This window comes from Microcaecilia unicolor, chromosome 11 (genome assembly GCF_901765095.1).
Source record: "Microcaecilia unicolor chromosome 11, aMicUni1.1, whole genome shotgun sequence".
Taxonomy (NCBI): domain Eukaryota; kingdom Metazoa; phylum Chordata; class Amphibia; order Gymnophiona; family Siphonopidae; genus Microcaecilia; species Microcaecilia unicolor.
Window position 1 is genome coordinate 173,539,025 of NC_044041.1, and position 13,261 is coordinate 173,552,285.

A 13,261-nucleotide genomic window follows, 5' to 3' on the forward strand; every position below is an offset into this window, starting at 1 on the left:
CAGGCTTCAGTTCCTATCCATGATCATACTGCAGGAATGAGATACACCCTGGGGAGTTGTGCTGTGTGGCCTACATTTCAGCATCTGGAGAGCAAGACCTTTGCAACAAAAAGCCCCAACTAGGGGCAGTCTCGGATTCAACTGTTCCCTATGGAGGACTTGACTGTACCTTGGCTTCTAGCCCTGGAGATGCCACCTCCTCTCTGTTGCTTCACACTGAGCCAGTGAACTTTGGATAGATTTGATTTGGAATGTGAATTAAAGATGACAAATCTTAAGCTGAGCACTGATAATGTGTCTACAGGGCAAGGAGGTGATACATTAACCTAGAGCTTGGAGATTTTGAATATTAAGGAGTAAGATCAGACTGTAAGCATTTTATCCCTGTGTAGGGATGGAGCTTAGGGAAGCGGCCATACTGCTCCTTGTCCTCTGCATCACTTGCTTGCTTTTCTCAGCCTGGAGATGGAACCTGAAAAGCCAGAACCTTCATCTGCCTCCTGGACCTTTACCAGTGCCCTTCCTGGGGAACAGTCTGCACTTGATGGGGAAGACCCTAGTACAGGTCTTCATAGAGGTAAGGCGGCCATTGGGCTTTACCAAGTAGATATAATGATTCAAGAAACTGTCTCAGGTAGATCTGTGGTTTCAGTTTTAGCGACTTGATTTAATAGAGATGTTTTCTGATAAGGGAGGATATTTGAGCGAGAGGATTGCTAGGAAAGCAATAAGCTTCTTGATGCAAGGCTCCTAGTGGAAGATACAGGTGGGGGGAATGGGTTAGGAAGGATTGCTGCTTTGGGTGGGAATGGGAGCTCTAATATTCTGCTCTGTCTAACATTCAGCTGAGCACAAAAGTCAAAAGCAAAGTATCAGGAATGTCAGATTCTGCTAAAATGTGAAAGGTGTGCCTGTGTTAATGCTGCAAATACATAAGGAGGCCATGCCAGAATCCTTGTAAACTTATACTCAGGGTAGCTGAGTAGAAATACAGCTGTGGGTGCAGCTTTTTTTTTACATTTCTACCCTGCGCTTTCCCACTCATGGCAGGCTCAATGTGGCTTACATATTATATACAGGTACTTATTTGAACCTGGGGCAATGGAGGGTTAAGTGTCTTGCCCAAAGTCACAAGGATCTGCCTGTGCCTGAAGTGGGAATTGAACTCAGCTCCCCAGGACCAGCGTCCACCACCTTAACCACTAGGCCACTCCTCCACTTCATGGTGCCCTGTACCAAGTATCTTTGGGGTCATCGACATGTTCACAATTAACCCTGCAAGAACCAAAGAGAGAGGAATGTGTGTGTGTGTGGGGGGGGGGGGGGGGGGGGGGGGAATCCATGTACTTTAATGTAACCTTGTAGAATTAGAATAACCCTATTTTTAAAACGTGTTTTCTGTAGTTGTTGTGGGGTAAGGATTGCACGCTACAGAGAGCTGTTTCAGTGCAGGCATGCATGTGTCTGCTGGTAACCGGGGCAAAACATCCTAAAAGCTGCTGTTACTGTACCTGGTAGTTGGGTGGGCAGTGCTAGGAAGGAAAAGTGCGTGCCTGTATGTTGATTGAGAAAAGTATGTTTCAAGTAAAGGCTTGTCTGCGGAAGTAGAGAATTGAGTGATTTACAGGGGCATTATCGATATGATGTCTAAATCCAACTTTGGACGTTTTACTGAAAATATCCAAACCTCAAGTGGTCAAAATGACCATTTTCAAACCAGAAAAACATCTAACTTTTTGCTTTGAAAATGATCATTTCCTAGATGCTGTTGTGCTTAGTACGTCTATCTTTTTGGACCATTAAAAAAAAAAAAAGACCAAGTGAAAAATGCACAAAATCAAGCCATTAGCCAACTTTCCTAGTAGACTGGCCACACAGGCATCCCAGCAGAACAGTGGGGCACCCTAAGGGGCATTGCAGTGGACTTTGCATAAAAGGTTCCAGGTACACCTTACCATTACCCCCTTATATTGTATGGTGAGCCCTTCAAACCCCACCAAAAATCTACTGTACACAAGTATACACCACTAAAATAGTCCTTGTGGCTGCAGGTGTCACCTATATGTGGGTACAGTAGGTTTTGGGGCAGTTTGGGGGGACTGACGCTTTCCACCACAAGTGTAACAGAGTGGATTGTGGGCCTAAGCCACCACCTGTACAGCACACTGCACCCACCTCTAGGCTAGTCCAGGAACCAGCTTGCTGCTGTAATAGGACAGGCCATAACATCTGAAGCTGTCATGGAGGCTGGTATGCACTGTTTCATTTACATCTTTAAGGGGTGGGTTGGGGTCAGTGACCACTGAAGAAGTAAGGAGGTGTCCTTTCTTTATTCCTGCAGTGGACATTTAGGGCACTTTTTTGTGGTTTATTGGTTAATAAAACAGGTCTAGAACAAAACATCCAACTTATAGCCCTGAATGTTTTGTTTTGTTCCATTATGGCAGAAAAACATCCAAGTGTTACGAATGCTGCTTTCCTGATGGATCCTGCTGTCTAATGTTTCTCGTTCTCCCTACAGTTGAGTAAGACATATGGCCCCGTGTGCACATTTTATATGGGTTCTCGCAGAGTGGTGGTGCTCTCTGGACTGGAAACTCTGAAGGAAGCCACCCTCAATGAGGGGGATGTTTTCAACAATAGAGGCTCATTTCCCATGCTTCAACTCGTCATGAAAGACTATGGTGAGCAGAGAAACTCTAATCCAGGCACAGACAGTTGCTACCCAGCATAGTAACGTAGTAAATGATGGCAGATAAAGACCTGCATGGTCCATCCAGTCTGTGAAGCAAGGTAGCCGGAGCCATACCCACCACACTGTGCAGGTTACACACCTTTTTGATTAGACACTGCCATATAAACAGGGCAGCTGGCAATAGCTCACAATGCCAATCACATATAGGCAGTTATATTTTATTTATTTATTTGTTGCATTTGTACCCCACATTTTCCCACCTATTTGCAGGCTCAATGTGGCTTACACAGTACAGTAAAGGCGTTTGCCAAGTCCGGTAAAGAACAGATACAAGGTTATGTTGTGTTCGAGTAAGTAGGTGTAGGTGTATTCCAGGCTCCTTTAAGGTAGAAAGGAGAAAAGTTGTATATTGTCGAGTACGATCATTGGTTTAGTTGTGTAGCCAGATGTGGAGATTTACATTGGATCTGTAGGATAGGCGATTTTGAAGAGGTTGGTTTTTAGTGATTTTCTGAAGTTTAGGTGGTCTTGGATTGTTTTGACAACTTTTAGGAGTGTGTTCCATATTTGTGCGCTTATGTAGGAGAAACTTGATGCATAGGTTGTTTTGTATTTGAGTCCTTTGCAAATTGAGTAGTGGAGGTTTAGGTATGTACGAGATGATCTGGATCTGTTTCTGGTTGGTAGGTCAATAAGGTCTATCATGTATCCTGGGACTACACCATAGATAATTTTGTGGACCAGGGTGGAGATTTTGAAGGTGATCTGTTCTTTGATTGAAAGCCAGTGTAGCTTTTCTTGGAGGGGTCACGTCCATCTTATAAAATGCAATAAATACTAAGTTTCCTAGAAAATACAATTCTTATATAGCAATCGGACCATCAGATGTGTTAATCATCAGTAAAACATTTCTACTGTCACTGAGTTTTACACACAGAGAGACAAAGCGGGGTTCACACTCTCCACCATAGGCGCCCCGTATAGGAGGCTTGGGGAGGCTAAGCCTCCCTAGCCCAATCGTGGACTTCCGACTTTCCTTGGCTGCTGCAGTGCTGTCCTCACAAGCGCAGCACTTTTGCCGGGCAGCTCTGGACTGGCACTGGCTCTCCTTCCTTCCTTCCTTCCTTGGTTCCCGCTTTTGGCTCCCCAATCGGCAGCCCCCCCGCCCCCCCGCGTTTTAACCTTTACTTTTTCCGTGGCAGCGACATCAATCAATGAAGAAAAAGGCACTTATAGGCTCGCTTCCAGCTTCTCTCTTCACACAGTGTCCCGCCCTCGCGGAAACAGGAAATGCATCATCGCTGAAGGCGGGACACTGTGTGAAGAGAGAAGCTGGAAGCGAGCCTGTAAGTGCCTTTTTCTTTATTGATTGACGTCGCTGCCACGGAAAAAGTAAAGGTTAAAACGCGCACGATGCAGTTGTTCCTATGTTGAGCTGGTTTTCCTGACCTTGAGGATTCATCAAATTCCAGTTTCATCTCAGGGGCAGAGCCTGGGATTGATACAGAATTCATCTTTACCTCTGAAACCACAAATTAGTGAGATCGTCTGTATAGCTTGTTTGGTTGATTAAAATCATATTTCTCTAGATGATTTCAGGTTGGTGCTGCACGCTTTGATTTTGTCTCATTTAGACTATGTCATTCACATTTTGGACTGTCTAATAATACCTGAAGGTCTTGCAGATGGTGCACAACACAGCTGCAAGTTTGTTATCTGGACCGTCACATTTTGGTCATATCACACCATGTTTATCCACATTATATTGGTTCTCAGTGGGATAAAGAGTTCAATTCAAAATGTTATGATTCATCAGGCATTATTCAGAGATACCCCACAGTATTTGAATAGTCCCTAGAAATCTATAAACCACTCATTTACTCATGTCTGAGGGAACACAGCTATGTAGCATTCCATCATTTAGGCAATGTTATTCATCTGAAGCTTTCTATAGCAAGCCCAGTGGAAGAGAATGAATTGCAAATTGAGTTGAGAAGGATTCCTACTGTGATACTGTTTAGGAAAAAGTTAAAGGCATTTCTGTTTAGCAAAGGCCTTCCCTTTGTAAGTAATCTGATGGCTAAATTTTCCTTCTTATTGTTTTTTATTTTTGTTACATTTGTACCCCGCGCTTTCCCACTCATGGCAGGCTCAATGCGGCTTACATGGGGCAATGGAGGGTTAAGTGACTTGCCCAGAGTCACAAGGAGGTGCCTGTGCCTGAGGTGGGCATTGAACTCAGTTCCTCAGGACCAAAGTCCACCACCCTAACCACTAGGCCACTCCTCCACTCCACAGGACAAACTACATATTTCAGGAGGCTGGGGAGACATGTTTCTTGATAGATCATAAATTGGCTTTAAATAGGGCTCTGTTTATCTTTATGTGTCTTGTTTTTTAATGAATTGTGTACTGTATGTTGCACTGTAATCCACTTTGAACTTTGGGTATGGGGAGTTCATTCTTAGAATAACTTAGGCGGGGGCTGCCGGGGAGCCGAGAGCGGGAAGGAAGGAAGGAGGGAGAGCTACCTGGCAAAAGCGCTGCCACGGAGAGTAAAAGGGTTGGGGGGGGGGGGGGAAGAAAGGAACAGAGAGGAGGGCTTGTAATCAGCTCTGACAGATTTAGAACCTTAAGGCTTGTCTGACTACAAAAAATGTGGTTACGCTTGTGCTCAGTAGGTTAGATTACCATAACTCTTTGTTTCTTAGCCTTTCCCAAGCTATCCTAAAATGATAGTAACTTGTCCAGAATATGGCAAGGAGGCCCCTGAAGAAAAACAGGTGGGATTATGTCACCCCATCATTATGGGGCCTACATTAGCTGCCAGTGCCTGCCAGAGTTCAGTTTAAGGTTTTTCCTAGTTTACCAAGCAGCTTGTGGAGGCCATAATACTTAAGGCCCTGTTTATTAAGCCATGCTGTAGGTTTTAGTGTGTGCTAAAAATTAGAGTGCGCTAATGCTAGAGACACCCATATATTCTTATGAGTGCCTTTAGTGTTAGTGCATGCTAATTTTTAGTGTGCACTAAAAACGCTAGCGTACCTTAGTAAACATGGCCCTTAGTTGCTTATAGTGTATTCCAGTGAGGAGTTTAAGATCTTTCTCCAAATTTTTTCATGTGTGATCAAGATGCAGTATTCTGCTAGCATGTAGTATTTGCAGCCCTTTTTGTTTCACTAGGTTGTGTACTGGTGTTTTAGAGCCCGGTGTAATTACAGTGCTGCCTTTCCATGCATAAGGTTGTAGTTTGTCCTGTCCTTGGAATTAGTGCTGTTATGGTTTGGTAAGGCTATGAGTGTGTTTTTGCACAAGTTTGTGTATAGTGTTTTGCAGTGGAGAGATTGTGTGTTGGGCTTACTGAGGTGGCACCAAAACATCAGAAAGGGTGTACAGCGTAAATCTTGACCAGTGGTGTGCTGGAGCAGGCTCTCACAGGCTCGCAAGAGCCGGTTAAAAACAACTTAAGAATTTTGGGAGCCGGTTGTTAAAGTAGGGCCCTCCATGGCTACTTTAACAACTGACTCCCAAAATGTGGGCTTGGGCCCCCTGCTGAATTATCTTTTACTTTGCTGGTGGGGATGCTGAGCCCTGCCAGCCAAGTAAATAGACTACTGTTGCTCCCCGTTCCTTGTTTCCAGCTCTGGGCAGCAGGCTGGGACTTCTCGAGCATGTATGAGAAGTTCCAGCATGCTGCTCAGAGCAAGACATTGGGAGTGGTGGCAGTCCATTTATTGGCTGCCAGCAAAGGTATGCCTAGTGTGCCCGCACGAAGGGAGGGAGGAGAGAGAGGCAAGTGTTGCTCCCCCCCCCCCCCCCCCCCCGGCCACCCCTGGCCCTTCCAACTGCAGAGCTGGCTACGTCCGGAGAAAGAGCCTGTTGTTAAAAATTTACCAGCACACCCCTGATCATGACACACTACCTCTTGAAGGATCTACATATGGTCGTTAATAAAAGGAGCTCATTGTGAACACTATCCACCCTAAAAGGGTGTTTTGTGGCTCTACATGAGAATTGTGATATTATGATCCTTTGTTTCATATTGTTGGTGGTCTGCATTTTCCGTATGGGTGGTATATTGGTGTATTAGGTCTGCCCAGTGTAATATTTATGCTACAGTAAGGTTCTGAGTGTGTTTTTGCACAAAGTTGTACATAGTGTTTTGCAGTTGAGCAATTGTGGTTAGTATATGCTTTGAGCAACTGCACTTTATTCTTATTTTATTTATTTATTTTTGTTACATTTGTACCCCATGCTTTCCCACTCATGGCAGGCTCAATGCGGCTTACATGGGGCAATGGAGGGTTAAGTGACTTGCCCAGAGTCACAAGGAGCTGCCTGTGCCGGGAATTGAACTCAGTTCCTCAGGACCAAACTCCACCACCCTAACCACTAGGCCACTCCTCCTTCCCTGACATATGATACATATCTAATATCTAAATTTAATAAAAGGTATTAACTGTGACTATTTTATTTTTACTTATTTTTTTTCTGTGTGTTGTCAGACAATTATGGAGGTAAGCTCTGCCCCTGGCCCCACCCCTAACCCCACCCCCTTTAGCCTCCCCAAACAGTTGGGCCACCGACCGCCTATGCTCTCCACCCCATTTCTACTGAGTTTTACAAACCATAATCTTCACAGGTCCAAATGCAAATTAAATCTTATGCTATTTTATCAATCTTTTTAATCTTTGCATAGATAAAAAGATCTTTAAAGCTATGTACTCATCTGTTAATCCAAGTTGGCTTGTGGACCAGTATCTAACATGAATCATATTTTGCTTTACACTGTATCCAGGTAATAAATAGAAATAAATCAAAACATAGAAAGGAAAATAAGATGATACCTTTTTTATTGGACTAACTTAATACATTTTTTATTAGCTTTTGAAGGAATCAATAAAAAGGTCCAATAAAAAGGTACCATCTTATTTTCTTTCCTATGTTTTGATTTATTTCTGTTTATAACCTTTAAAAATGGACTAACACAGCTACCACACCACTTCACTGTATCAAGGAATGTTGTTACCACCCCTCTCGGCTGGACTGTAGTGATGTGCTCCCAGATACCTGATGGTTGTAGTCGTGGCGAATATCCAGGGAACACACACTCACAGCCGAGGGAGTGGAACAAATAAACTAACCTCGTCCTTTACTCTCAAAGAATAAAGGAGGAAAAGAAGCTAAATTTAGGATTTGTTCCTGAAATGGAAGGACCAAACTTTCAGATTTGCAAATTATCTCTTTCTTTATTGAATACAAATGCAAGCAAATTTTCATTCAAATAAACTCAAATTCACAATTAGTGTGAAGCTTAATAGAACTGCAATAACATATTCAACATTCAAATGTAGAACTACATGTATACCCTTAACTTTGTCTGTTTCACTTAAAAAGGCGGAAAAGAACCTTTTCAGATAAGTATTTAAATTGTCTTTTATCAAAATCAGATATTTGTGGTTATTCTCTTTCCTGATGTAGAAATTGGTCTCTTTGTGTGCACTATTGGTGTTTTTGCAGGGATCTCATGGATTTTTAATATCTGATGGTCTGTTCCTTTGTTTTCCCTTAAAATGTTGTGAAAAAATAATAGATTTCTTTCAACACCCTTGGCAATGTCACTTAGCTGTGGTTGAATTTATTGAGGTGATGTCTTTCTTGCGTTGGAGCTCATCTGGAGCCCTTCAGAGGATGACCCCCCCAGATTTCTTCTCCCTAAACCTCACTTATAAAGAAAATAAATGGAGGCAAGACCCTTGAACTCCCTCTGTTCTTGTTCAGGCTCTGGTGACTATTAACCAATTCTTAATACTGTGGCCAAACTCTCTAATTGAAATAAAATAAGTTAAAGGTTTTCTCACTACAAAACCTATTTCTCACTGTTGTTTCCCTAGTCTAAAATGATCCAGCAGGCTTCAACATTCCATCTCACAGACTTCACATAAAAGCATAACTTTTCCCTTCACAGCTATCAGATCAATCTGGAGAATACAGCACACTCAGACAACAGCAGTGCTGGATTTTCTTTATTCTGAAATCAGATTCCAAACCTTGCTTGCACTGAACTCAGAACTCTCACAAACAACACACCTTCCCCCCAGACACAGCTTAATGGCTTCTTTCTTCAAATCACAGATTCACCTCTCAGTCCTTCCCCTGTGTCAGAGTTAAAATCCTTACACACTTTTTCCTGACACCCTTATAGTTTCTTTCACTTAGTATAACTACCAGCAGAAATCACAGTCTCTAAGAACCTGAGTCTCAACTGTTTTCCCCTATTCTAAAAAGAGTAGGCAGCCATGTGTCCTACAGACTCTCATTCCACCTTCCATGACCTTAAATTCCCTTAGAACTTAACCATTCCATTCACTGCATGCTGGGACATACATACCTCTGTTTCACTCCAAACCAAACTAAATTTGGTTTAAAACTTCTCACAGCTTTCTATTAGTACAGCTCTCTCCCACCCAAAATACATCAGTTTTTCCCCACATGTGTTCAGCAACACAATCATGAAAAAGGCAGTCTGTTTATTTAAGTACTCACTTTTAAGCTGAAATCATCTCATTCTCAGCACCAAAGCTCACCATCACTCACTTTCAATATTAAAGTACCCTTTTTTAATATCACATTTCACTTTAAACTCACAAAATCCATACTTTTATTCTTACTGTTACACAGACACACACTATACGTTTTTTCTTTCTCAATCCATGTTCACAGCCCTGGTCTCTCTCTGCTCACTCCAGCAGGGCCGGTCTTAGCAAGTACGGGGCCCTATGCAGACCAATTTGGTGGGGCCCCATCCTAGCCCCGCCCACCATAGCCCCACCCCAGCCTGGCTCTGCCCCCACCCTAGCCCCACCCCATTGATAAGATTATTCCATTTTTAGAAAAAAATTTTAATTATGAAATTTCAAATAAAGACAAATGACGCTAAACTTGTACAAAAAAACTGATTGAAATAATAAGCAAAATGCTATCATGAAACCATAAACAGCACTAATTCCAAGGACAAGACGAGCTACAACCTTAGGCGTGGCATGGAAAGCCAACTTTAATTACACTGGGCTCTAAAACACCAGTGTACAACCTAGTGAAAAAAAAACAAAAAACCAAAAATGGCTGCAAACTATACGCTAGCAGAATACTGCACCTTCCTTGATCACACCTGAAAAACACATGAAGGCAAAATACTGAACTGGAAAGTTACCTCAAGAAGTCAGAATCAGCATACAGCAATACTACAAAAATTGAAACTTACATGAAAAATATCACAGATGCACATTTCCAAAAACTGACATATTCCAATTAATAAATCCTGAATAAAATAGTTTTTTCTACCTTTGTTGTCTGGTGACTTTGTTTTTCTGATCACGCTGGCTCAGTATCCGATTGTGCTGCTATCTGTCCTCTTAACTCCGTTTCCAGGGCTTCCTTTCCATTTATTTCTTTACTTTCCGCCTTTCTTCTTCATTTCTTGCCCTACATCCGTAAGTAAAAGCTGGGTCCTCCGCAGACTTGACTGTCCAGTGGATCCAGCTTCTGCCTATTTTCTATATCCATGTGCACTTTTTCTCCTCTCTTCCTTTTCCCTCACCTCATCTCCTTCCTCACTTTTCCCTTGCCTCCATCCATGTCCAGCATTTCTTCTCTCTCCTCCATCCACCCATGTCCAGCGACCCTCCTGTCCCTCCTGCCATCCATCTATGTCCAGCAACCCCCCATCCCCTCTGCTCTCCCCTGCCATCCACTCATGTCCAGCGACCCTCCTGTCCTCCCTGCCCTCCCCTGCCATCCACCTATGTCCAGAAACCCCCCTCCCATGCCATCCACCCATGTCCAGTGACCCTTCTGTCCTCCCTGCCCTCCCCTGCCATCCACCTATGTCCAGAAACCCTCCTGTCCTCCCTGCCATCCTGTCCAGAAACCCCCCTCCCCTGCCACCATGTCCAGCGACCCTCCTGTCCCCCCTGCCCTCTCCTGCCATCCACCTATGTGCAGAACCCCCCCCCCGTCCCCTTTGCCCTCCCCTGCCATCCATCTATGTCCAGAAACCCCCCTCCCCTGCCATCCACCCATGTCCAGCGACCCTCCTGTCCCCTCTGCCCTCCCCTGCCATCCACCTATGTCCAGAAACCCTCCTGTCCTCCTTGCCTGCCCCTGCCATCCTGTCCAGAAACCCCCCTCTCCTGCCACCATGTCCAGCGACCCTCCTATTCCCCCTGCCCTCTCCTGCCATCCTCTTCTCCCCCCCAAACAAGGAAGATTAACTTTTCTTTTAAATTTACCCTCCATCGCCGCCGGGAATCCAGCACAGCAGCGTCAGTGAAAACGCTCCTCCCCTTCCGAGTTCCCCCAACGTCTGTAGCAGAACAGAAGCTCTTCCTGATTCGTTTATTCTCATTGTCCCGCCCTCGGGGGGCGGGACAATGAGAATGAACGAATCAGGAAGAGCTTCTGTTCTGCTACAGACGTTGGGGGGACTCGGGAGGGGAGGAGTGTTTTCACTGACGCTCGCTGCTGTGCTGGATTCCGGCGACGGAGGGTAAATTTAAAAGAAAAATTATCCTTCCCCTTGGTTGGGGGGAGAAGAAGAGGGTGGGCAGGGTGGCGGTAAGCATGGCGCGGCGGCGCCGTGCCATGCTTACCTGGCTTGTTGTTTACGTCGGTGCCCTGGGAAGAGGCTGACTGAGGCGTGCCGCGCGGGGCCCCCCTAAGCGCGGGGCCCTATGCGGCCGCCTCGGTCGCCTCAGCCTAAGACCGGCCCTGCACTCCAGTCTCCCTGGCAACTCATCCCCCCCCCCCCAGAGGATCTCACATCACTCAACCAATCAGCTTGTCAGAGAAAGACAGTTTTTTTTTCTGATCTGTTTAGAATCTCCCTCCCCCATAGACAGTGTTGCCAGGTGGGCGGTTTTACCGCCCAATTGGGCGGTTTTCCACGACCCACCGTGGGAAATTTTTGCCCGCGGCGGGTTGCGGTTTTTTGGGCTTGTTTTGGGTCTTTTGGTGGTTTTTTAAGTGGTTTTTTTTTGGCCGCGGGGACAGGCCTAGTGGCGTTTTGGGCGGGGTTAGTGATGTTTTAGGCGGGGTTAGTGACGTTCTGGGCGGGGCCGATGATGGGGGAGGCGGGGCCGATGACGGCGGGGGCGGGGGTGATGACGGTGGGGGCAGGGGTGATGACGCGGGGGTGGGGGTGTCAGGGGCGGGGTTTGACTTTGGGCAGGTTTTGGGCTGGTTTGGGTGGGGAAAAAAATTTCCACCTGGCAACCCTGCCCATATAAGTAAATGCAAAACTTCCTATACAGAGAATTTCAAAGTCAATTTTAACCTGACTTGTACCCAAAACAGAAAGGAACATTTTAAAGTACAATCCCCACTTAATCATGGTTTATTTCTTGAAAATAAAACCACATTTAAGAAACATCTCACTCTTCCGCTAACTCCATTAACAATTCCCAAACTAAACTTTAAACCTTTTCCAGCCAGCAGCATACACCAAAACCCTGGAACAGCCCCCCAAGAGCCCCAGGAAAAAAACATTTAATATATGTTACCATATATTACAATGTCCCCTACAAAAAATCAATTTATTAAAATACTAAGAAATGTCAATCTGAAAAGCTCATTTAAATTTTATTCTAACTTTCTATTTTAAAAACCTTTAATATATGAATAGCCTGTGAATATGCTGGAGCTGTGTTTATTACCCTAGAAGGAAGCGTGTATTTGCTTATCCCCTCTAGTCAATTGCCCGTGATGCAACGGTATAGGCGAAATATGGCCTCTTTGTGCACAGTTATCTGTTTGGTACAATAAAGCCTTTATTACTACTCCGATCTTCTGGTGGTCCGCTTTTGTTCTGCTGATTTAAGCATCTCGGTTCCCTGCCTCCGCTTCGACTCCTTTTTATTTGAGAGCCCATTTCTCCTGCATAGTTATGCACAGCAGTTCCACTGGGCTACCAGGCCAGACAACAGAAAGTGCTTAAGCGACACCACTCTCCCAATGGGTATAGTAAACTGCCCCAGGTCATAAGATAAGAAGCCTGTCCATACTATTTAAAGTACAAATTTGATGGTGCTTTCCCAGTCATACTTTCTGGCTGCTAATGGTTTCCACGTCTTTCTCAAATTCTCACTAGGGATCACACTAAGCAACGGAGAGCGCTGGAAGCAGATGCGACGATTTTCCATCACCACCCTAAGGAATTACGGGATGGGGAAAAAGAGCATTGAGGAACAAATGCAAGAGGAGGCCCAACACCTGACAGAAGAGTTTAGGAAAATGATAGGTTGGTAGAAATTTCTTTTTAAGTCATAGAGGTGCATTTTCAATATGACTTCTAAGTCCGACTTTGGACATTTTGCTCAAAACGTCCAGAATTCAAGTGGCAAATATAGAGATTTCCGAAAACAGCAACATTTATTTTTTTTTCTAAAATGGCCATTTGCTAGACATTATGGTATTCATTGCATATATCTTTTTGAACCATTTTCAAACACAAAATGTCCAAATGAAAAACACACAAACTCAAGCCATTGAGATGTAGAAGGAGCCAGC

General features: G+C 44.5%; 1 protein-coding gene across 1 annotated transcript in view; it reads left to right on the top strand.

Annotated features, from left to right (window-relative positions):
• The first annotated feature begins 266 nt into the window (after positions 1–266).
• The window catches only part of LOC115480123 (cytochrome P450 2C18-like), a 50,547-nt gene continuing 37,552 nt past the window's right edge, over positions 267–13,261 (top strand). The window contains exons 1-3 of the mRNA XM_030218602.1: positions 267–577; positions 2,522–2,684; positions 12,843–12,992. Of these exons, the coding sequence (XP_030074462.1) occupies positions 395–577; positions 2,522–2,684; positions 12,843–12,992 (496 nt within the window). The 5' untranslated portion in view covers positions 267–394. The remainder of the gene's footprint in view (positions 578–2,521; positions 2,685–12,842; positions 12,993–13,261) is intronic.